This window comes from Chaetura pelagica, unplaced genomic scaffold, assembly GCF_000747805.2.
Source record: "Chaetura pelagica isolate M959 unplaced genomic scaffold, ChaPel_1.0 scaffold135, whole genome shotgun sequence".
NCBI classification, from domain to species: Eukaryota; Metazoa; Chordata; class Aves; order Apodiformes; family Apodidae; genus Chaetura; species Chaetura pelagica.
The window spans coordinates 6,336,129-6,360,604 of NW_009953649.1; the positions used below are offsets into that span (position 1 = coordinate 6,336,129).

At 35.3% G+C, this 24,476-nt stretch overlaps 1 protein-coding gene across 4 annotated transcripts in view; it reads left to right on the forward strand.

Moving 5' to 3' along the window:
• The window catches only part of QKI (QKI, KH domain containing, RNA binding), a 106,668-nt gene that overhangs the window by 80,785 nt on the left and 1,407 nt on the right, over window positions 1-24,476 (forward strand). For 2 of the 4 annotated variants that reach the window (XM_009999997.1, XM_009999995.1), the window contains 3 exons: window positions 15,710-15,797; window positions 18,101-18,397; window positions 20,768-20,842. In XM_009999997.1, the coding sequence (XP_009998299.1) occupies window positions 15,710-15,797; window positions 18,101-18,397; window positions 20,768-20,842 (460 nt within the window). The remainder of the gene's footprint in view (window positions 1-15,709; window positions 15,798-18,100; window positions 18,398-20,767; window positions 20,843-24,476) is intronic. The other 2 variants (XM_009999996.1, XM_009999998.1) reach the window with 1 other exon arrangement.

Consider the following 24,476-nt stretch of genomic DNA (forward strand, 5'->3'; position numbering starts at 1 on the left):
GGGGGGGGGCGGGGGGGAAAGGCTTATTGCTATTATGGTTTTAAAATTTTATACTCTGGAATTTTCCTGCATTTCAGAGTTTGGGTTACAAACGTTGTGGGGCTTGACTGGGCTTGATAGTTCAAGTCAAGTCCCCTCTTCATCTCCACTCCAGTGCTTGACTTTCACAACTGAAGGGGAAATAAGTGACAATGGGAGCACAGGAACAGCTTAAACTGTTTTTTTCTGCCAGGTCAAATGTTGGGATGGGGATATTTGGTAATTACTGATACCTGAATCAGGACTACGTAGTATGGTCTTAGTTTTGCAATACCTGGGAGGAAAGTGTGTTTGTGTTTGGGGAGGGGGGTTGGAATTGCTACTTAATATTTCAGTTAGGTTTTTTTTTATGATCGGTTTTAATAACATGAAAATTATTGACCAGTCACATCAGAAACATCCTTCCTGTGGAGTTAATGTAGACATGCATCAGACAGGTTGTCTGATTGAAAATGGGTATTTTCTTTGAAGGCTTTTCAATCTTCTACCTTTTGAGCAGTAGAGGGAAAAGCCTCATGGTTTCATTTTCTGTAAGTATAATGTAAAAAAAAAATAAAATTGGAGCCAAGTTATGTATTATGTTGTCTTAGGTAAAAGTGAGTTGGATCTTCTGAGTTCTGAAGCTGATTCCAACTTTGGTGTGTTTTCATGAGATATGTTCAACAGTTAGAAGTACAAGTCCTCTTTCTGCTTCACTGCTGAATCCAACTGTAGACTTTTATTTTGTGGATGAATGTAATAAAATAGCACTTGCTGAGCCTTTCCATGAGCTAATTTTATTTGCTAAATGGTAGAAAAGAAACCTACAAAATGTTCTGGTGATTTTTGAGAGGTACATTGCCTTGCTGAATGTCTCACAAGCATGAGAGCACACAGAGGAAAGTGTCAGAGACATGGATGTGAGAAGGTGGTAATACCTTAGTGGGGAAGAAGTGGGAAGCTATGCAAAGTGCTTATTTTCTGTGTTTAATTTGTTACATTTCTAGGGTACTTGGCTCCTGCTGGTCCAGGAATCCAGAGTCAAAGAAATGGGCATTCTGCTAGACCAGTAGGGGTAGCAGCTGTTTCTTCAGGCACTCACCCTTTTCTGATAAATTGTCTTACACTGTTTAATTTTGCTTCTGCTGGCACTATTTCATTCACTTCTAATCTTTAGTTTCCAACAGTTTGTTTCTTTCTGCAGTTCTTTTTACTCAGTCACTAACTTGTAAGCTTTTGGAAGCAGAAGCAATGCATACATATTGCTGGTATCTGAACTCCAGAGTAGTGTTTATATACTGTCATGCTAAAATTAACATTGCACTTAAAGACATGAAAATAAAATGCATCATCCTAAGTCATACAATTCTTGGCTAAAGAAAGTAGAGAGTTCTTACTATAGTTCTGTAGAAAAATGTAATACAGAAAAAGGAAAAACACTATTTGTTTTTGTAGGCTTCTCAGACTAGCATATTGTGCCTTATTTTCATTGTATTAACATGGAACTTTGGAATTATTGGATATACTGTTTAACTGGTATGGATTTAAAGTTGGCGATCTAAGGGATAAAAATTACCGGTTTAGGAGGATGATGTTTTAAAAGATACTTAAATTTTTTTCCGTGTTTTTAGAACACAAAATGTAAATAAATACCAAAAGCTCAAAGGTTTCTGCAAAACATAAATCCATATAGTTAGAGCAGTAAATAAATGCTTGAGATTGTAGCCTTTGCTTCTGATGAGCAAATCTACAAATGGAGTAAGTGCACTTCACATTGTTTAAGGTATCCCCTAGAGGAAGGAGCGTGATTAGTACAGTTTGTCAGGGAAGCTGTAAAGGTATTCCTCCACTGAAAGTCGAGCATAAAGAGAGAAGAGAATCAGAAAGGATATGTTTTTTTTTCAATTTTAAGTAAAGAGAAAAAGGCAGAAACTGAGTAAATAAAATAATACAGTAAGAGAAAGAAATTTTAATACAAAAAACATACACTTAGTTGTTAGGTGGTGTATTCCAGTTAGAAAAGAAAAATCTGTGCTTCTAGTTTGGAAATTAGACTGCTGAGCTTCAAAATTAGCAAGACTAAGACTAATTCCACATGCAGCTAAGTCAGTTGGCAGCTCTGCACAGGGGAGGTCTCAGCTCTCCTCAGTTTCTTCTCCCTTATGCTGGCACACATTGGAGCCTGCAGTGAACTCATTCAATTTTGTAATGTAGCATAAAACTATTTGTATATATAAAAAAATAGTAATTGTCTTGCCAGATAAGCAGGTTGACATGGCTCAGTCATGGCTACCACAATGGATACAGGAGAGCAACAGTGAGGAAAGATTAGAATTGTGACCACCACCAGTTAAATTGGTTTCGGTGCCAAATGAGTGCCAGCTGAGAGGGTTTTTATACCTCCAAAAATAATTTTTTACTCCTTTTGACAGCAGTGCAAAACCTTAGCCTAATCATCCAGAACTAATTTGTAGTCTGGGAAAAAGTCTTAAGATAGCATTTTATTTTTTTACGTTGTAGCATCAGCTATTGTATTTTCTATGTGAACTTGTCTGAACATGTTTCCTTTGAAATTATTCTCCGTAAGTTTTCCATCTGGTTGATTCCCATTCCATTCTCTGTGTTTTAAAGTGTCAGCTTTCTCAACTCCGTTGTATGCAGATACACAGCATCTTACTTTTACACATTCCAGAAAAAGAATTCCATTAATGTTTTAATTTGTTTGAATCTAGCCCTAGTTTCTCAGGCCTTTTGGACCTTTATTGTCTGTACTTCCCTTGCCTTAAGGAAAAGGACTTTGTCTCTTCCCATTGATGATGAGTAAATGAACATCCTTCAGTTACTCTGTATAAAAAAATGTGCATTCCTTGTTAGGTTTGCTTCTTAATTTTTCAACCACACCTTAATGGAAAGCTTTAATTGTAGTGTGCTTGTGTTCTGTTTGGTTGGGTTCCTCCCCACCCCCCAGATTTGGTTTTGTTTGGTTTGGGTTTTTTAATTTTTATATGTAATTCTTAGGCACATTAAAGGAGGTTTGTAATGCAATATGCTATGTATAAGTATATAAACCATAAAGTTAGTGAATATAGGTAGTATTTTGAAATATTAATGAGATTCCAGAGTTCAGGAGATTAAGAGGGACTAAGATGGTTTATCCTGTTGTAGAAAATGTATTTTAAGCTGCTTTTGCTTATGAGTGTGCACCTTGTCTACTAGAATATGAAATTATAATTCTACAGTCTCTGAAAGATAGCTTAATTGAACATATTTTAAATATCTAAATGGAAGGAGTTGGTTTCTCCTAATGATTGGATTAGAACAGTAAGTGTTTAGAGAATCAGTGTCTGAGCAATGTTTAAACAGATTTTTACAGAAAGATATGAAAAACAGATGGAATTGAGAATCAGAAGACAAGTTTTACTTGTGTAACAAGGACTCCAGGGTCATTCTGAAAACAAGTGGAAGTTGCATATCAATATTCTGTTGAAAAGACAATATGGAGTGAGATTCATGGGCAAGGCACTGGTGGTGGCACCATGGTAGGAAGTAAGTTACCACTTGAATGGTTTAGTGTTTTTAGGGTGGATTTCTTCTTTTTAGTGTTAATATTACTTTCCAAAGGTGATACAATAGGCATTTGGCATGTAAGGTTAGTTGGAAAGGCTACAAGGGAGATCCTGTGTAGAAATATTGTAGGATTATCCTATCAAGAACGGTTTCCTGAGCATGACATGACAGCATTGATTCAGGGTGACTCAGTGACTGCAGTTGGTTACAGCCACAGTTCAGATACTCAGCTGCTTGGAAAATTAAAAGGGAAAAGCATTAAATTAAGTTTTGGTGTGATACCTGATCCAAAGTCTGTAGCAAGCTGTTCAGATACAACAGTATAAAATATGCAAAGATCAGCAACAAATAGAAGCATAGAAGTGTTGATTATTTCTGTCCCAGCGTAGCCTTTCACTTGCAGTGAAATCTGATTAAATTTATAGTGTGAGTCCTACTAAATGGTTACTTAAGTGTAATGTCTGTTTTTCTGCTGAGGAGGCAGATTTTTAAATTAGTGTGAAGAGCAGCAGGGAAGGATAGTGAAATTAATTATTTAAGATAGGCCTGATACATACTTTTCTCATTCTAGGACAGAAAATCATACTTCAAAAACTTAATTATTTTATCATGTAGGTTCATTTAATTATTATATAGAAAACAAATGCTAATTAGTCAATTCTGGTAATACAGAATTTTAGTAAAGAAGAGGTCAGTAATTTCTTTGGGGACTTTCCAATAGGTTAACCAGTCCTTCATTTTGGTGACTTTGTTGTTGAGACTCAGATACACAGTTCTCAAACGTGCCTCACATAAAAGAATGGTAGATTCTGTTACTTATGCAAGGCATCTAAATAGTCAGAGGGGAATAAAAAAATGTGTAGGTCTTACCACAGGCTCCAGAAAAAACTTTTTTATGGAAACTTCAGTTTTGTTGTGTTGTGGTTTTTTTGTTTGCTTGTTTTTTTGGGATGGTTGTTTTGCTTGTTTTTAAATTGAACAATAACAGGTTTAGGAAAATTTATCAAACTATGCTATCTATGTAAACTGCTCAAATATTCATTTCTTGTACAAATTGATAAATAACTGAAAGGTATTTTTAATGCAATTGAATAACCTTTTTTCAGAATATGATGGGTTTTCTTTGAAGTGCTCATAGTATTACCCAAACTAAATTATTCTTACTGTTCATGTCTTTTAGTTTTAAGGATTTATAATATACCCTTAAAACATACAGCAGAATAACATTTCATATGCAAAACTGAAGATTAGAATACACTTATAACTTCTGTTATACTGGAGTAGTTACAAGAAACTGAAGTATGTTGCATGATTTTTAATGATTTACTAAGAATCCACTAATCTTTTATAACGGAAGTTGCTAAGGTGAAAGGAATTTATTACAAAATATAAATCTATTGCTTGTGTATTTTTCTGTAATGCTTATAAACATGAAAAGTCTTTTGGCCTAATGTAAGACTTTTCCTTATAAAGTTTCTAAAATTATTTTTAATGCTAAAATTAAGTTATGTAGAAACACAATAATGATACAGACAGATAGAAGAAACTTTGATGGTTTCCCTCAGTTGTTAGTTGACAGCATGAATGAAACGTTCAGGGCTAACTGGAGTCCCAGCCACCTTTTGTCGGTTTATCATCAGATGAGTTCTTTAATAGCTGATGCTCTTACCTGATAGACAACTCACAGTACACACATAAAGCTGCTGCCTGGCAGCACACACGCCTAATAGCAGACTTCAACAGCAAAAATCACTCGCCTTTCATTCTTGAGGCAGGAGAGATTGCTTGCCCATGAGATAGCCAGAGGTTATAGCTCTATTTGCGAATAAGAGAATGTAGTTAGTTGGTCAGGTGGGCTCAGTGCTGCAGCTCCCTGGGGAAGAAGCAGCATTTCTCAAAGGCCCTTTGTGCCAGCCTCTGCCAGGCAGGGCTGAATTCTCCCTCCTATCCCTGGAAAATAAGCATTGGCTGGTCCTTAAAAGCTGAAAAGAAAGCTGAATAAATAGCAAAGAAAGCTTTCTCCCTAGCAACACACTGCCTTGAGCTGCTTGAACCTTCAAATGGAAGGTCATATGATTGACACATTTGTCCCCTAAACAGAGTGCACACTATTCTTTTTTTTCACTTCTCTGTATTTTTAAGCTGTGTGAAAGCAGGTTTTATCCATCAGTACAAGAGAGGAGACTAGCCTAGTTGGAATAGTACTACTTCCTCAGCTCAGAGAGTTCAAGAACAGGGGAGGCATCTGTGGTGTTTATGGAAGAGTTAACTTCAGTGTTTAAACAGTAACATTTGTATTAGAATACCAGTAAAATGCACATAAGATATAAACATGATATTATATTCAAGCTATGGGTTGCTCGTATGCTTGTAAGCAGCTGGAAGTAATTGTAAGCTTTTAGTACTTACTCACTTTTTTAGCAGCTGTTGAGAATTACTGAAAGTATATACTGAGTGCATCAGTCCTCTTAAATTTTCAATGTTGCATTTTCTCTGTCCGACTAGAAATTTAGAACTAAGTTTAGTTGAATTTTTGGGTATCTTACATGGAAAACAATTTATCTAGGTGGTAGTTGCATGCAGAATTCTAAATTAAACAGTCATATGACTCCACCCTTAGGGGTTGCTTGTGTGTAGAAAAAGATGATGTCAACGAAATTGTGCCCTTTCACTTCCTGTTATTTTGAAAATAAAAAGTTTATGCAAAGGTTTTACAAAAGGGAAAATAGATGAAATGAAGAAACGTTTTTTAATCACATTTATCTGTCATGATTCTTTTTGAAAAATGTGACTACAGCAGCAAAAGTGACAAGCTATTGAAGGATCACTGCTCCCTGTGTAACTGGATAAGCCTAAACATTAGTGGTTTTACTCTATAATACATTACTTTTTAAATATATATTTTTAATATTTTAATTAGTCAGTATTACCTTTTCAGGACATCTCAAGCTGAAAATAAAAATGTCTTAAAAGTTACTACTGCAGTTTGAATTCCCATGTGGTAGTCTGCAGCCCTGAATCTTGTGTTTGATGAAAGGATATACATGAAAGATGAGTATTAATTCACAGCAACAGTCTTTGTACTCCTCAACATGAACAGTTAGTTTTCTTCTGTTGCTCAAGGAGACTTCTGACTTTCTTTCTAGGTTACTAAATTTGAAATGAAATGTCATTTTTCTTACAATTATTTTTTTTTCTAAATTTCTAGGTGGGAACAGATTAAAAGCATAATAGACATGTTTTTCGTATGAAAACACAGGGTAATATTTCATAAGCAATTTGAGAATGAAAGGCTTTATTTATGTACTTAAACATTAGCATAGCTGGAAGCAAAATTAGCTTATATTGGAGTCTTGAGTTTACATCAAAATACAATTTTTGAAGCCTATTAATGGAATTTGTTCTTCCCTTCCCCTCTTCCCTCCCCCAATATCTGAATTCAGTGTCTGCACTTAAGGGAAATCAACAGCCATTCAGAGTGTATAAAATAGAACTTTGAATAGAAATGTCCTGGGATGACAGAGGAAAAATAAATGTTACAGCTCAGACCAAACTCATCTGCTAGTATTTTAATTAATCATTCCATTATTACATTTCTAACATCTCCCTCTAATCTGTACCTATGAGAACAACCATTTTGATTTTGGGTGGTCGTGTAACGTAAGTTGGTTAAATTATCTTTATTATTTACTTAAAACTCGGGATGGGTTAAAGCCTTTGTCCACTTTGTGTAAGTGGAGTGCGTCATTCCAGTCTCAGCCACTCTCCAGGCTGTTTGAAAGGCTACAGCTGGAATAAAGACTTTCTTCATATAGGTAGTATTTGATCTCCACTCTGTTTAGATTCCTAGGATATTAGTGGTACTCAGGGCGTTGCTGGTAGAACTGCATGTGGGAAGGTTGTACAGAGGCTTGCCTGGTACAACTTGCTTTTCTCATTCAGTGTGCTTATGGCTTAGCTTCTGCTTTCAGAATTAAACTAAGCATTGAGGAGGAATTTTGAATGTCTAACATTTCAATATTAGAAATTGAAAAAAATAAAGTTTTTAGTTCTGACAGTTGGTTAAGTGGGCTTGACATTGCAAAAAATAGATCTGATAGATGCAGGTTATTGATATCTATTTAATTTAAATCTTAATACAAATGTTAGCAAACAGCTATGCTAGCAAATAAAACTTAATGTAATCTTTAATTCTGTCTTTTTGAAAACGTTTTAGAAGGTGCTGTATAAGTGGTGTTTTCTTCTAGTATTTTTGGAATTTCAGTGTATATATATATAAATAAATTCTGGAATTAACTGTTGTTGGATGTCTAGTGTAACTGGCCCAAAGGACCTTATTTCCTTGAAAGTTCAAAAACCTGTTATTTAAATAAAAGCCTATCACATCTGTCCTAAAGAAATGCTGGGACAGACATAAAAATCCATTAAGTTTAAGCAGACTGCTACTGGTGATTTTCCCTCTCCCAGTATATTAACAACTAGTACCTAGAGGCTATATGCTGAAGCAAGCCTGTAAATTCCACTGATGCTGTATTTCAGTCTGGCTTATAAAATGTGCTTCATGCTGATTTTCTGTACCGTATCTGTATTTTCTTCTTGAAGAAATGGAAAGTGGGGGAGGGAGGGCACAAGGGCACTCGAAAATATTGCTGGTAAGGCAAGTATCATGATTAAACAGGGATATGTCAGATAAGGTGATGGGAAGTGTAAAAAGATACGCTGCCTTTTCCCCCTAGTGTGTCTTTAACATTATGACCAATGAATTTGTCAAGTGAAACAGCACAGTGTCTTTGCATATCATTTGAACTGAGAGCTTGCTTTGAAGAAGATAAGCAGACTGTGTTGCCCAGAAGAAATAGTGATGCTAATTTATTTTTGCCTCTCCTCATAGACATTGTTGAGTGCATCAATGCTGAAAAGTAAACAGAGAAATAACTGAGCCGTAGCTTGCCACCTATTTAATGCTACTGTACTGTTAATGGCATACAAGGCTCTAATAGGTATGGCTGGTCTTAAAATAGTGGTTTATTTTACTTTGTCTCAAAAGTATTTGGAAAAGTTTCCTCTGATTTAAGAATAGCTGCCAAATTATGCCAGAAAATGCCTCTTTGGCAAATTCTCCTCAGCATGAACAAAGCTATGTTGTGAGTTTTCTGCTCCATCACCATAGGAAGTGTAAAATCAAGGATGAGAAAGTCTAAGTAACATATGTTTACCAACAACGTCTATCAATATTTACATTCTAGGCATGGGAAACTTGTGAGTCTTTGTCACATCTTTTGAGAGGAAGGGTTGATAGGATGTTTTCCTTAACACTGAGTGATAGAGTAGCTTACCAGAAGTAAAAGTCTTTATAAAATTGAAATCTGATGTCTTGTGGGAGGTAATTAATGAATAGTTTAGGTGCTTCAGTTTATTTTCTTTTAAAAAACTTTTCTATGTGTTTTACATCTTGTTACCTGTGATCTTGCCTAGGATTTCATTGCCATGGATACTTCAGTTGTTTAACAACTTAGATATAAAAAAAGACCTTCCAAATGTAGAAGAGATTTGAAGTGTGTATACATCAGCTTCAAGTATTCCAATGTGTTTTAGCCTTTGAGTTTCTATAATATATTTTACAATACCTTGATTTCCTAGATCTTTTTTTGTTTGTTTGTTTAATACATGTACGTTTAGGAATTTGTATATTGTCAGTGAGGTTTTTTGTTTATAAATTAAGAATGGAAAGGTTTTGTCCTTGAATGGATACATTCATGTGTAAAGGCTGTTTGACTGGCACATGGTATGTTAGGAATACATTCTGATCTACAAGTGAATTGCAATGGAACATTTTTCTTTGTCAGGGAGATAAAAGCATTCTAGAGCCTGGAGAGTCCAGTGAGTGTCACAGCACAAACCTCCAAGCTGCAGCTGTGTGGCTATGGGGCAGGTGGGGACTGTAGGAAGGCAGGACAACAGACCCCTAAGGGGCACCAGCCCCTAAGAAGGGGTAAGAGCAGCAAAAGTAAAATATTTCAGCGGTGCTATTGTGTTTTACCAAGATTTGTATTAAATTAATAAATTGCAGGGGGCTTTTACTGTACAGATACACTGTTTAAAGAACAGTGACAGACTTTGTATTTAATGTGTGTATTTCCAGATAAACAATGGTAGAAAAGTTACGTTTATTGTATGTGGCAATTGGAAATTACTTCTCTATTTGAGGAAGAGTTTTAAGTATCTGTTCTTGTTCTTTAGCATAATGCTTTTCCATAAGAGCCAAGTGCTTGGCCCTTCTGTTTGGAGTGTGTGTAAAATTATTTAATGTCTTACCTGTGTACTAAAATATACAGCGTGTAATTGGAAAAATTACCTACTTGAAGTAAATTTTGAGACAAGCGTACAGACTTGGACAAAATGTTATAGCTGTTAGGGGTCTCTTGGACAGTGGCAGGAAAGGTGCCAAGCTGCTGTTGGGTATTGCTGTTTAACCAGAGGTGGATGTGGGGCAGGTAGGAAGGTAGTCTGCATGAGAAGCTGCTGAGGTGCTTGAAAGTTAAGTGCTGTTCTTTGGTGCTCTTGCACTGCTGAGGCTGCCTGGTCATATTTTCCATGGGTGTGGTGGGATGGCCCTGCTGCAGTTGGCTGGGCAAGATCGAGACTGATTTTTTGACCTCTGTGTTCACAGTTGATTTAACCATCCTTTTGCTTCACTGTCATTTTGCTTCACCAGCATTTCCTGTTCTCTCTTACTGTTCCTGCTCTGATCCTGAAAGGATAGCTCTGAAGCAGCTTATAAAGGACTGCTCCCTTAACCAAAACCAGACTTGGCTGCATGTGTTGCAAGATAAAACTGTCTGCAGCCTTTCCTAGGGTTGGGCTCAGTTCAGTTCAGGAGAATACAGCTGAAGTGCAGGGATGTGTGACAGGATTGCAAAAATGTCATTTAAAATGCATGACATTTGGAAGCTAGACTGTCAAGGAGAATCACTAACATCACCTAACTAAGTGCATCTATTTTATTATGAATGTAGGAGAAAAGTGTATTTTTTTAGTTGTTGTTGTTTTTTTTCTTCCAGAGCAGTTACTTTAAAAGGAAAACGTGCATTTTACAGGGCAAGTGTATATGTTTGTACAGAAATGCTGAAAGACTTCCCTGCCAGCTTTGGTAATACTGAGAATTGGAGTATGTTCTGAGACTTAGCCAGGTAAGACTGTGAGGCCCAAGGAGCTCTGTCAGGATAAGATATCCCTGCTGTCATTGGATTGTTTGATTTGTGAATTAGCTCAGCTGCAGTCACCTTCTGTGTGGGTCAGTTTGGGTCTGGCAGCAGTCTAGCAGGGCAGCTTGGGCACTGACTGACTCTACTGGATGCTTCACTCATGGATTGCTGCTCTGTAGTAAACACTATTTGTTCGTTCTTTTAAAAAAGTTTTTCTTTCCTTCTCTACTGTAATCTGCTATAGCCTTCTAAGAGTTGACTGTACACAGAAACTAACAGTCTACCTGTCAGCTCTGAGGACTGTTGTCATCTTCTGAAATCCTTCATTGACATGCACAGTGAGTGGATTTCCATTTGGAGTTGGTATTCCTGTTCCAGCTTGAGACCCTGTCCACCTAATCTGTGCATGTTTTGTGTACAAATAAGAGGTTAAACTGTATGTTACTGTTAAGAGTGTACTGAGAATCTGAGGCACTTAAGTGCCTTATAATAATTTCAGAAGCATTAGTTAAAAGAATTCTCTGAGGATTGTGATGTATCTGAGGTTGAAGTATAACTTAAACGTTGATAATGAAAAGAAGTCATTAGAAAAATTAAATAGAGTGCTTTATCTGAGATCCCTATTTCATGACATGAAACAAGCTCTTACTAATAGCAGCTTTTTTTTTTTTTTTTTAACAGTCAGTATCGTACAATGTAGGAGACAGAACTGTGATTTTAACTGGGCATCGGTGTGGTCAGCATTGCATATTTTATTTGAAATTGTTTTATTTGGGGAAGTGTTTTCCCAAAGACTTCATGTAGGCAGCACTGGTAGTTGTTACTAGTGTTTTGAACCTTGTGACTATTAATCCTACTCTAACAAAGATTAGAAAACGGGTTACTTAAAATTATAGCAGCCGCTAGCATTAGGTATCCTTCAGGTCTTTTTATTGCTAGCTCAAGTAGAGCTGAGCCTACTGTGCAGGATACTGGCCATGTGTTCACAAAACAGTAACTGCTGCTGTTGGTGCACAGTTGGGTTTGTTAGGATTTACTGCTTGCCTCTCTTCAGTATTCGTGTTCAGTGAGCAGTGCAAGTGCCTACACTTCAATAACTATGTTTCAAGATTCCATGTAAGGTTTTTTCTTAGTTTTCATGTTATATTGTACAGGAGAAATACAAGGAAAGCACTAGAGATTTAAGAGGATGAGAGATTTGAGTCAATCACTTGAGCTTCAACTTAGTAATGCAAATCTGGCTTTAAGTGACCTTATTGATGTTTGCTCAAAGTAGCTTCCTTTTGTTACAAATGACTGAGCTTTGTTGTAGCTATTGTACAGGTAATGTTCTGTCCCTTTAGAAATTGCCTTTGGTATCCCAGATGCAACCTCTCTTTACTTTAACTGAGAATGCCTGCAGAAATGCCTGGAGCTAAGATAGATTGCGTCGGTGTGCCTCATTTCATCATTTGTCAGCAGCAAAGAAAAAGAATAGGGCAGGCAAAACCACACACCCATTACTCTGTCCCAGGTCTTGGAAATTTGAGGGTCTGGCTATTGGTTAGTAATGTTCAAGTGGAAATGATACCAGAGAATGACTGACATGACAACATATCTGAAAGGGTCCTGACCACTTCTGTGACTAAATCTTGAAGAGAATTGGCAAGCGACTGTTGTGTAAGGGGGTAGCAGGATTTTGAGCAGTGCTAGTACAGTGGTGCAAATCGTGCTAAGCACCCATGTCTTGAGGAGATAGTATTGGATAATAAACAGTGCCATCTTCTGGGAGGAGTCGGAATGATGTCCTTGTGATCAGCCTTAAAGATGTTTTTTAAGTGGTTTTGGTTTTTTGGGTTGAGTATTTTGCTCTCTGTCTAATAAATGCTTTGAATAAAAAAATACTAGAAGCTGAAATGCAGTGTTAATGTCCAGTGATGAAAGCCCAAGTCTTATATTTGGGAATTATCGCTGATACAATCTTTAAAGGAAAAGTTTTATACTGTATTTAGAAGTCTGTTTTAAAAAAAAAAAACAGGTTTATCGACTGCTGAGAAATAAATCTCAAAAATAAAGGACTTGATCTGTTTGTATGCTGCAGATCATTATTATTTTTGTAAACATACTTCATGAAACTTAGCTAAATGCAGCATCGTTTCTCACAGGAAGCATTGTGTTAATCTGTAGGAAAGTATTAAAGATCCGAATTGTTACTTTGTCTTTTATTGCTTTTAAGTTGTTATAACTCCTTTTGGGGATGTTCGAAGGGAAAAAAAAAATGTTTTCTGTCTTAAAATTAGCATTCTATAAATAGTTACATTTGGAAAAAAAAAAAACAGGTTTATCGACTGCTGAGAAATAAATCTCAAAAATAAAGGACTTGATCTGTTTGTATGCTGCAGATCATTATTATTTTTGTAAACATACTTCATGAAACTTAGCTAAATGCAGCATCGTTTCTCACAGGAAGCATTGTGTTAATCTGTAGGAAAGTATTAAAGATCCGAATTGTTACTTTGTCTTTTATTGCTTTTAAGTTGTTATAACTCCTTTTGGGGATGTTCGAAGGGAAAAATTCTATAAATAGTTACATTTGGGAAATATTCACTATGGTGCAAAATCTGGGATTAGAGTTACTAAATTTATCCTAGCAAATGGAAAGTAAGATTCAGCATTTACTGAGACTCATTAAGGGTGTCAGATCAATCACCTGAACTCGTATTTGGAGGAAGTGAACAATTTTAGTAACATTAATGGATCTATATAGGAGATACAGCTGACATTGTAAGAAGGTTTTTTTGCTATACACTTTCAATTAAATAAGGGAAACAAGCAAAAAGCCAGGAAAAAATATAACCATTATGGGGGAGGGGTAAAGAGGAATCAATGTGTTAAACATTCCTATTGGTAAAATAAATCATATAAGGTATATCCAGAATTACAAGAACTTAGGAGCTCTGGATAGGCAGATTGATTTGGAATTTTTTTTATTGCATCATGGTCTAGATAATTTGCCACCAAAGGTGCAGTGGAATAATAGTTTCTAAATAAACTTTTTGTTTGTTTGTTTTTGCATGTAAATTGTAAGTCTATTCTGAATATGTCGTATATTAAACATGTTACCATTAGTAGGGTCACATTTTAATTACTGTGGAGTCTGAGGTTTCCAGATAGTACAGTACTTAATTATGCAATTAATTTGTAATTAACATGGCAATTGAATCTGAATTTACTTTTTCAGTATTAGTGTTAGCTTGATCAGTCATGCAGTATTTAATATATAAAGAAAATGGCTAACTTTCAGCATATTCTGGATGTTGAGCAACAGAAATTCTTACTGTGAGTAATCTTTGTGCAAGTCGTCAGTATTACAGTTAAGAATTTCATTTCCAACATATGAAAATAGTTTAGTGTTGATCCGTCTTACCATGTTGACTTTAAGTTGCTGATGAAAGTCAGATGTTAAAGTTTCCATTTCAAGGGGTGGTGGTCCTTAAGCATACCTCACACTAAGTGCTATATTTGCTTGGATACAACTTTAAAACTTCTTTTGTCTTGTAATTTATTAAATCACTTTACCGTAGACAGAAAAATATTTCCCTTTGGAACACCAAATACAGTTAATCCTATTAACTCTTAACTCTAGTTTGAGACAGTGTTTCACCATTGCAGTGTTGTAATGGGCACACAGTTACTTAGTACAATTTATTTACTTAGTTATCAGGGGTGATTGCTGTTCTTTGCGGCTTTTAATTCTGTCTTTTAGTAATAACTCGTTCTCTTGGAAGTTGTAATCAAACCATCAGTAAGAGTTGCAGTTTAAGACAGGTGAAAAACTCTGTCTGAAATTAGACTAAGATTGTCAGAGTGGACAGCACAGTACGTTATTATCCAGGTCCCCATTAACTTTGAAAATGCTGTTCCAAATATCTGAAAAATATTTTGTGTATAGACAAGATCAATAAAAATGTAAGAAATCCTGCTTAGCAAAGAAAGAATGCAATGCTGCTTAGGCTGAAGCTGCCCTCTTTTCATCTGTCTGAGAATTTCAGCAGTAGCATTCAATACAAAAAGCAAGGTGGTAATTTAACACTAAAGTAGACCCTGACCATCTCTCATTTCCTATATCACAATCTTGTTTTCTGGTTCATAGGATATAGACTAAACAAATGGTAGTATTATTGGGAAGACAGGTCAGAAAATGTCTGATCTTAGAAGTGATATTGTACTAATTAGAAGTATTTTTGTTAGTAACTGAAAAAGTGAGCCTCTTTACTGAATACATCATAATTATGCAAGCTGCAGGAGTAGATAACTTCAGGGAAGTAATTTGTATTGAAGCAAAACCAAGAATTATGTATACTATGTAAATAGTAGTTATATTCTAATCAGAATACATCTATATGTGCCAGAACTATTAATTCTGCCTTACAGCAGTTGTTGATGTCCTGTTTGGAAAGCTTCTCAGAGTTTGTTGTTTATTTGTCATTTACTCTGACCCTCAAGTAGTCAGTATCAATTACAGTGGAGCAAGTTACAACAAAATGAGGTTGCTTTAAATTTATGGTGTCTGTTCTTCCTCTAGCTCAATAATAAATTTTTTGAAGAAGTCCCCTAGGGATTACGTGAAAACATTTACTAAAACTTGAGAAAAAAATGCCTTAAGCAATTTCTGTCAAACATTACTTAACCCTATTTTCATAATTTATGGATGAATCTTTTCCAAAATTCTTTTAAGTTCTTTATCAACACCACTTAATGATAGACAACAGGCAACTTGCACTTAATTTTAAGGAAAAGTAGACAAAGCTTACTAGTTTTGTGACTAATGTTAAGCAGGTATTTGCTTCGTTAAAACTTGAAGACATTTTATTCTATGTCCCTTAGATCTTTTGCACTAGTGAATTAATAAGCCTAACTTCCCATCTTTTCATACACAGGCAGAAGGAGAAGACAGCCTTAAAAAGATGCAGCTGATGGAGCTTGCAATTCTGAATGGCACCTACAGAGATGCCAACATCAAATCACGTAAGCATGTCATAACCTTGAGGGTCAATGCCATAGTACTCTTGCAGGTTTTGATTCCTAAAGCTACTTTTTAGGAAATGCATGGTAGCAACTGGCTTGGAGAATGGAAGGCAGTTAAAAAAAAACAAACAAACAAACAAAAAAGGGAGCTTTTGCAAAAGATCTTCTGAAGCTGAGTAGTATCAGTTTTGGGGCTTTCCTGTTCCTCTCCCCCTGCTTTTTTAAATAGTATGTCTGGGTCTAAATATTTACAAATATACAGTATAAAACGTAAAGTAAACCCTTAAGCCATATTTTTCTATTTTACAGTCACTTTTTCCTTAATACATATAAAGGACAGTAAACTCTTTTTCAGTTATATTTTCAGAGATTTAATTTGAATATGTTACAGATGTTCAGGATACTGTGAATACATTTTTCTGTATAATATTCCTTCCTTTCATCTTGCTTGCATGTGTCCCCCCAGTGTTGTATTTTTCCAACAATTCATCAACTGATTTCACAGCTGAGTTCACAGGGATCAGTGATGTAATGAGCCATTTTTATGGTTTCTTCCGTTACATTGTGTGAGAATGCTTTTGCAAATGCATGTGTGCACAGGTTTACACATGAAAATTAATTATATACACCTACTAATGAGACCATATACCTATTATGTGTGATACAAATTATTTTCTCTAGTTGAAAATCTGATTTCTCCTCCTGAAAATGTAGCTGTTGATACTGTTCCAAAGTAAATTTTTGCTGTATCTGTGATACAGATGTCAAATGTAAGCACAGTTAAACCAGTCTTTTCACTAAGGGCCTACTGATATTTGCAAATTTGTTTCTTCACACAGTCACCATTTCAGTGTTGAATATGTTTAAAGGTTGGAATGCAGTTAGGTCAATTTGAGAGTGCTTACACCAGTGTAATTATTCTGAGTTGAAAAGACGCATAAGCAAGGGCTTTTGCCACTACAATGGTAGTAGTAAATCTTTCAGCCCTAATGAACACTGTAATATTTAAAGCTCGATCAGTTTTAAACATATGCTAGTCTCTAAATTATTGCAAATTTATGAGTAAAATAGCTTTCAGATTGGCTTACATTGTTGCAAACTGTTGCAAAGAAACCTTTTTATTAATTAGATCAATTTTTTTGTCGGCTCTGTACTGCATCAGTATAAGAGAGAAGATGGATTTTTTTTTTCATTTTTTGACTAGAGATTTCCGCGCTAATACTCACATTTTGCTAACAAAGCAGTTTCAATGTTTATTATTTGATTTTACTGAAAACTTAAAGATCTAGAAGCCATACTGGTTTATTTCCATTTAAGAAAAGAAATTAAGATGTTTGAGCGTATTTTTTTAATTATACATTCAGTTTGAGCACTTTTGTTTAAAAAATAAAAATAATTTTAAAAACCACAACAGTCTCAAATCTGAAAAATTTCTGCCACATTTCTCTTTTCAGACCACCTGTAGGTTAATTAAATCAATGTAGATCAACAGTAGTGCATAGAACTCTATAAATTATAACTTTAAAATTGACTGTTACCAGCTGATGTGTTAGTGTTTAAGAAGTTCTTCATCTTGTGTGCCAAGAGGCTTCAAATAACATTTAATAAAATGTGCTAGCACCCTTTAAATTAAAAAAAAACCAAAACAAACCTTTTGTTTTCTTTAAACGAAGCAAGGCCTGAAGTGAAGTTCTGTTACAAAGAAAGTTTCTTATTTTGGGCAATTTGATATGTAAATCACTTTTCAATCTGTTTTCTCCATGCTAAAGTAAGAGGAGATGCATTGTGTTTTGAGGTCACCTTTAACTTCATTGATCTTGGAAATTGGAATTGTGTATATGTATAAATACAGTTTAAGACGCATAAAAACTGTGGACTCAGATGGCAGCTCTGCATAACTGAGTATCTGTGGACTCTATAGTTGCACTAAATTTAGTACTTTGTATATGATTATGACAGTATTCTCCTTGTGTCTCCTGCATGCATCCTAGTCTCATGCAGTCTTGATAGCAGAAATTAAGAAATGTGGTCTAAATGGAGCTTTTGTGCTGTGTAACCTGTTTGAGAAATCTACCTCACTGTTTTACAATGGCTTTTTTATTTTGCATGTTCATACTTAATCACACTGGAAAATGGAAAGCTGTTTGCATTTGAATGGTGTGCTTTGGCACTGTGTGATCAGCGCATGTACTAATGATTTCCTTTTATTTTTCTTCTTTCCTACTTTTCCCCTTTTTCCCATTCTTTCCATGTTTTGTACTGCTATCTCCATACTTTCCTCTGAATTTCTTTGCTTACTGTAGCAGCCCTTGCCTTTTCTCTTGCAGCAACAGCCCAGGCTCCAAGGATTATTACTGGGCCTGCGCCTGTTCTCCCACCAGCTGCCCTGCGTACTCCTACGCCAGCTGGCCCTACCATAATGCCTTTGATCAGACAAATACAAACCGCTGTCATGCCAAACGGAACTCCTCATCCCACCGCTGCAATAGTTCCACCTGGACCCGAAGCTGGTTTAATTTACACACCATATGAATACCCCTACACGCTGGCACCAGCTACATCAATCCTTGAGTATCCTATTGAACCTAGTGGTGTATTAGGTAAGATCTTTGTACGCGGATGACTGGAGAATACATTGCTTATGCTTTTATGATACTTCCAAAGTAGAGATCATGGGGCTCAAAGGAAAAAGATTTGAAGCAACAGTCCCATCTCAGTAATATCCAAACTGCACAAGAAAACTGCTTAAATTGTTTAGTATATTAATAAGATTATTGAAAAGAAAATGTTTGTATGACACAAGATGGCAGATACGTAGTCAAGGGAAAAAGAAACTAAATAGAACTTGATACCTGTTATGTGCCTTTTGGGCTCCCATAAATACCAGATTTGTTTGTTCTCTCTTTAACATAAATTATTTCCAGTAATCTTTGGAAGACAGAACGTCTGTTTTGCCATACCTTTTTAGTAGCAAAACTGGAGAGAATAGAAAGGTCTTTTTCCAGTTTGTTGGAGTTTTTACCTCTTCCTTTAGTACACAACTGATAAATCTCTCCTCAGTGTCAGAAAGCTGTAAATAATTTTGCAAGCAGAAGATAATGTCAGTGAATGAATATAAAACAAAATAAGCTTTAACCAAAGGATTATATGATTAGCAGCTTTACTGGTGGATTCTTTTATATATCTTTAATTGAAATATCCATCATTCTTAGTATGTCAGACTTGCTGTGTGAAGGCAAGAATAACAAAGCAGCCATGACAATTCTGTTAACTGGTCAATATGAAACTAGCAGTTCCAATAGTTTCTTCCCTACTCTACAGAATCTAAACAATCTTTTCAGTTTGTTCTGAATTGCATATGACCCTGGTGCTGCATAATGTTGATTTTATGGGACTTCGGTCTGATATGTTCAGTGGCAGTTATTGATTAGTGAATCAGTAATAACCATTTTATTAGGACAAAAGTATGCAGTAGATCTGTCTTTGAGCAGCTTATGGCTGTTGTCTGTTACCCCATAGCCAAAATTCACTGAGCATATGATCAGTTAATTATCATAATTCATTTGCCACAACATCTAAATACTGTCCCTGACTCTTCCACCCCCAATCTGCAAGTCCACTTGTGATACATCCCGGGCAGTTTCTATGAATTGCTGGTTAGTGTCAAGCCTCTCTCCTGAAAGAAATACATCATTCTGTAGTAATAATTTATTATGATGCAGAGAACTTTGATTTTTTGCAGAATTTTCTATAGAGAAGGGGAAAATTACTCCTAAGATAGAATCTGAAACCTTTGCATATTTGTCGCCTTAGCTGTAACAGCACAGGTTTATTGCCCAAAACAGGCTTCACCAAATAATCTTATATAAAAAAGGAAAACGGAAGAGGAAAAAAAAAAGACCTTACTCCCACTTAGGTAGCATAGGATCAATAACTGCTCTATTTTCTGAGCAATTGTATGGAGTTAATTGAATTAAATTAGATTTTAATTGAGGTTTATTTCATAATACACTTATTTGCATTGATATTCGGCTATACTTTGTCCGTTTTTGTGGTGGACATTTCAGATGTCTTAAAATAAACCTACTGGAAATAGCAGAGAAGTTAATCCCTATTAATATTTTTGGGGATATTGCTGTTGGGATCAAGTTTCAGTTGGTGACTAACTTTTAATTCCCTTCCTTTTATCTTCAGGTATGGCTTTCCCAACGAAAGGCTAAGAATTCAAGAACGGTCTTAACTGATCCTTCATCAGATCTGAATTTTAACAAATGCTTAGTTTCAGCAGCCTTGAAAAAAGCTTGGCCTAGCAGTCAGTGACTTACTTGCACTTTTTTGCACATAGATTTAAAATAAAATAGTGCTATTAATTTGGATTAGCTCCTATTATTACAGAGTAGCTGTAATTTATGAGTGTATAGTAGTATACTGACTGCTAAGTGTTCTACATAGTGTTTGCTTTACTAATCACCTAATTCATTGCAGTTCATACTTATTGACTTAAAGTTTAAAATCACAATCTGTAGGCTTAAAGAATTGCTTTAAAACTTTTTTATTTTTTGTGGTAGAACTGGAAGTGATCTTAAGGTTAGGAAATAATTGTCAGTATTAAAATATGGCATTATTTAAAATAGTCCTGCTGCAAGAAAGGCACTTCAGTGAATATGTGACTAGTAAAGCTTAATTGTGCGTGGGTCTAATAGATTTCATGAAATACTGTAATTTTGGGATTGTAAATGAATGGATTAAACAGGTTAAGGCCAGGATGTTTAAAATAAATGCAATATTAATCTGCACAGATAAACTTCTTTTTTAAGATTAAGATTTGAAACTACTGTGCCTTAACTTGTTGCTTTTCTTAAGATGAACTTTTGTAGTTAATGATCATTTAAATCCATTTTGATAAACCTGCTGTTAATGTTTTCTTTGAATGTTTTCTAACTTTGTCTTGGTAATTGCAATTTAACTAGGTGCGGTGGCTACTAAAGTTCGAAGGCACGATATGCGTGTCCATCCTTACCAAAGGATTGTGACCGCAGACCGAGGTTAGTTTAGTTCTGCAGTTCTTGTTTGTAAGAAGTGCTTTGAGTGTACATGAGATTTGCAACACCACAGCTGGTTAACCAAATGTACCCTCTTTTGACCCATTCATTATTTCTCTCAAAAATCCCAAGAGTTATTTTTGTAAAGCTTTGGGAATGCTTGCGATTTTAAAAACATTTTGTAAACTTGGCTTTCCCAGTTCAGTGAAATATAGAAACTTTCTGATACATTTAATATAAATCCTATAACGGTTCCCTTTTTAAAACTATTTAAGAGATCCATCTGTATCAGAAACACTATGAATTCACTGCTGCAATAATAAATTCGGTTCTGTTCTCCCCTTCCCCCTCCAATTTGTTCTTTTAATTGGTGTGGAAATATCAGATTGGTGTTGCAAAATAAAATGAATGGATGGATGCTTAATGAGAAAGAAGTAAAGGAATAAATGCCTCCTGTCTGTGTCTGGAGAAATCTGAAGATTTAGATTCCTTTTTTTCCAATAAACTTTTGAGCCACTGTACTGTATATTATGAGGAGGATGCATGTTCTCAGATACCTGACTGAATTCAGAAAGGTAAGGGCTGTGAAGATAATACTTCAAAAGTTGTTTGAGTTTGCATTACTAAGGGTGGGGGAAGGGACTGTTTGGGGTTTTTTTGCCAAAATCTATTTCTTGGTATTTGCCTTTTGCTGCTAAAATGTGTATGTAACCTGAAGGAAAAGCAACTTTTGAAGTCCTGTTGGTGAGATGACATCCAATATTTGGGCATCTCTCTTTAACCCTTGAATGGAAAGTAAATCTTCATTTTTCTCCTGTTCTTCAAGTGTAATGCCTTTGGACCCCTGAATGAAGTATTTAAGCTTATGGAGGAAAGTGATATTTTCGGTTTATTGACATTGGCTAGGAAGCAGTGTGTGGGCTGAACTCTTATCCCATCCCTGCTGCTGACTCACTGTGGGTTTCAGCAAGTCATCTAATCTCTCTGTATATGTATTCCCATCTGTAAAATAAGGATAATAATACTTCCCTACCTCACAGGGGTGTTGTGGGGGTTCTGTTTTGTACAGGGCTTTGAGGATGCAAAGCGTTACATGCCAAGTATTATTATTCTGCTCTCATCAAAATTGGTGTTGTGCAGGCTTCCATGATATTGTAATATTCCAAAGCCAAATTCAGGTGACAGATCTGACATAGCCTAACATTGACTGCACTTCACTTCTCACAACCTTCTATAAATTAACTACAAGAAACAACAGAGATTTTAGGCAATATAGTAAGAAGGGCCCTCCTGGATATTTGCTATATTTATGTAACCCTTTTATCTTTCATATGATCTGATGCTTTACAGAAAGTGTAAAACTCCTAACAAAGACACTACTTAAGCTTTCTAGAAGATAGTTTCTTTTATATCGTGGTGTGCTATTTAGAGCCCATTGCCTTGTTCTCATTCCTTGACAACTCTTTTCATGGGCAACAGGGTATAACCAGAATAAGGTCATAGGCCATGTTTACCAAAAACACAGGAAAAAAAGGAAATAGAAAAAAGATAAAAACCTATCTCTGTCAAGAGTAATGGGTGGTTAGGATTTGGTTGCCTTTGGAAGTTTGAGCTGATGTTGCTAATGGTCTTTCATGATTTGCACTGGTAGTATCATGTGGCAGGATTAATCAGATACTTGCCTGAGAAAACTAGTAAACATACTGATAAAGAATGGGAGGTGGAGGGATACCAATTTGTAGTTTAAATTCATCAATGTAGTACTTTAAATATTTTCTGAAGGGCCTAGATGTTTCATCTGGGTCTCTTAAAACTAATTGAAATTAATTATTGGTATAATTTCATCGCCTTTTAAAACAGAACAATTTCCTGATAATACAGTGCTCATTTCTAGCAACACTGAAATCCCGTTGTTTTAAGTAGATAAATAAATGCATGTGGCTTATCTCCTCTGGAATAAGTCAGGCACACCTATCCCTTTTAGAATGAAAACTGTCGTGATATTATAACAGAATGTATATTTTAAAGTCTTACCTGAATAATCCAAGTGTGTATTCCGAAATATACACAAATTAATTTAAAAACTGTACTTCATTGTACTTTGAATTTGAAATCATAGATTGGCACTGCACAGATTTAAGTTTCACAAAAGATTTTAAGAAGAACATTGTTCAGCAATAAAAATTACTTTCTGAATTATATTGTAGAGTTAAAATACTGTCAGTATTCACCATTGCCACCTATTTAGTTGTTCTCTCACCAATACACTTCTCTAGCTATACCCATGAAAAACAATGTCAGCAAACCGAAATACTTTTTTTCAACGTGGAACATTTTTTTTAATATAGGTAAATGTCACTAAATCTGTATTAGCATTCATTGGGTCTGAAGGGTTTTTTTTTTATCTAAATAGACTTTCAGATGACTTTGTAGTACTACTGCATTCACTTTCTAGGTTTAAGGTTTTTATTCTTTGCATAGGTTGTTGGTTTTTTTTCCTTAGAGATAAGCACTGCATTTGAATCAAGAATCCCCAAATGTGTAAATGTTTTACTCTTACAACTAAGCATTTAGAATTGGTGAAGGGTTGAAAAATATAGCTCGTTTTAACTCAGAATAAAATCCCGGTTTATAAATAATACAAAATTGAATTTGATGCATATAACAGAGAGACTGACTGATTTAATTGTAATAAACTGTAAATGGTGTTGCACAGTTAAAAAACCTGTGTGTACTGTAGAAGGCCAGAGACTTGGCAGAGGATGTATCACAGGTGTACTGGTATTTTTAAAAGGTAGCTTGCTTTGATTATAAACTCCACAAGAAACATTAATGCTGAGAATTTTCTTGAATGTTTTATCCAAACCAACTGTCACGTAATTTATATATAAATTTTAATACCATTTAATCAAAATTGTAATCAGTACCAAAATGCTTTAAGAGTCTATTTCTAGTATACCTTTAAAGTGGTGAGATTGTGCCACATAAAATATTTATTTTTGCTTATTTTTGGAACAGCCATTTTAATTTAAACAAATCCCACTTAGCATGACTCTGAAAGAAATCAGGGAGCATGTGGTCTCATTTATGTTACAGTAGTAATTTTTTGTAGTGTTATGAGCTGTATCCTAAATGATAGGCCATTTTTATTATGTGAAAGTAAAACAGCCCATGAGAAATATTGCTAAATCAATGCTATCTGTGAATATTACACCTACTGGACTTCATTTTATGTAATGGCACAAATCTGACTTTGCACTGAATACCTTTTTCACTTTCATCTCCTCTGCCTTAGTCAAAATGGCAACAGTACAAAAACTTCATCAACCTCAGACTTTATTAGCTATAATTAAGCTGTTGAATGAGTCTTAAAAAAAAATACTACTGTTAAGTGGACCAAGTTTGGTGAAGGAGAATGTGAGAGAATGATTAAAGAAGGAACAGCTCAAGAACATTGGGAATGATAACTTTCCACTTGAGAACTTTTCTTATGTTTTACTGTAATTTGTTTGTGTCTTTGGGTTTTATTTTTTGTTTTGTTTTGGTTTTTTGTTTGTTTGTTTGTTGTTTTGTTTTGCAAAAGAAAATAGTATTTACAGGTGGCTTCTTTTAAAATATAAAATTATAAAGCAGGAAT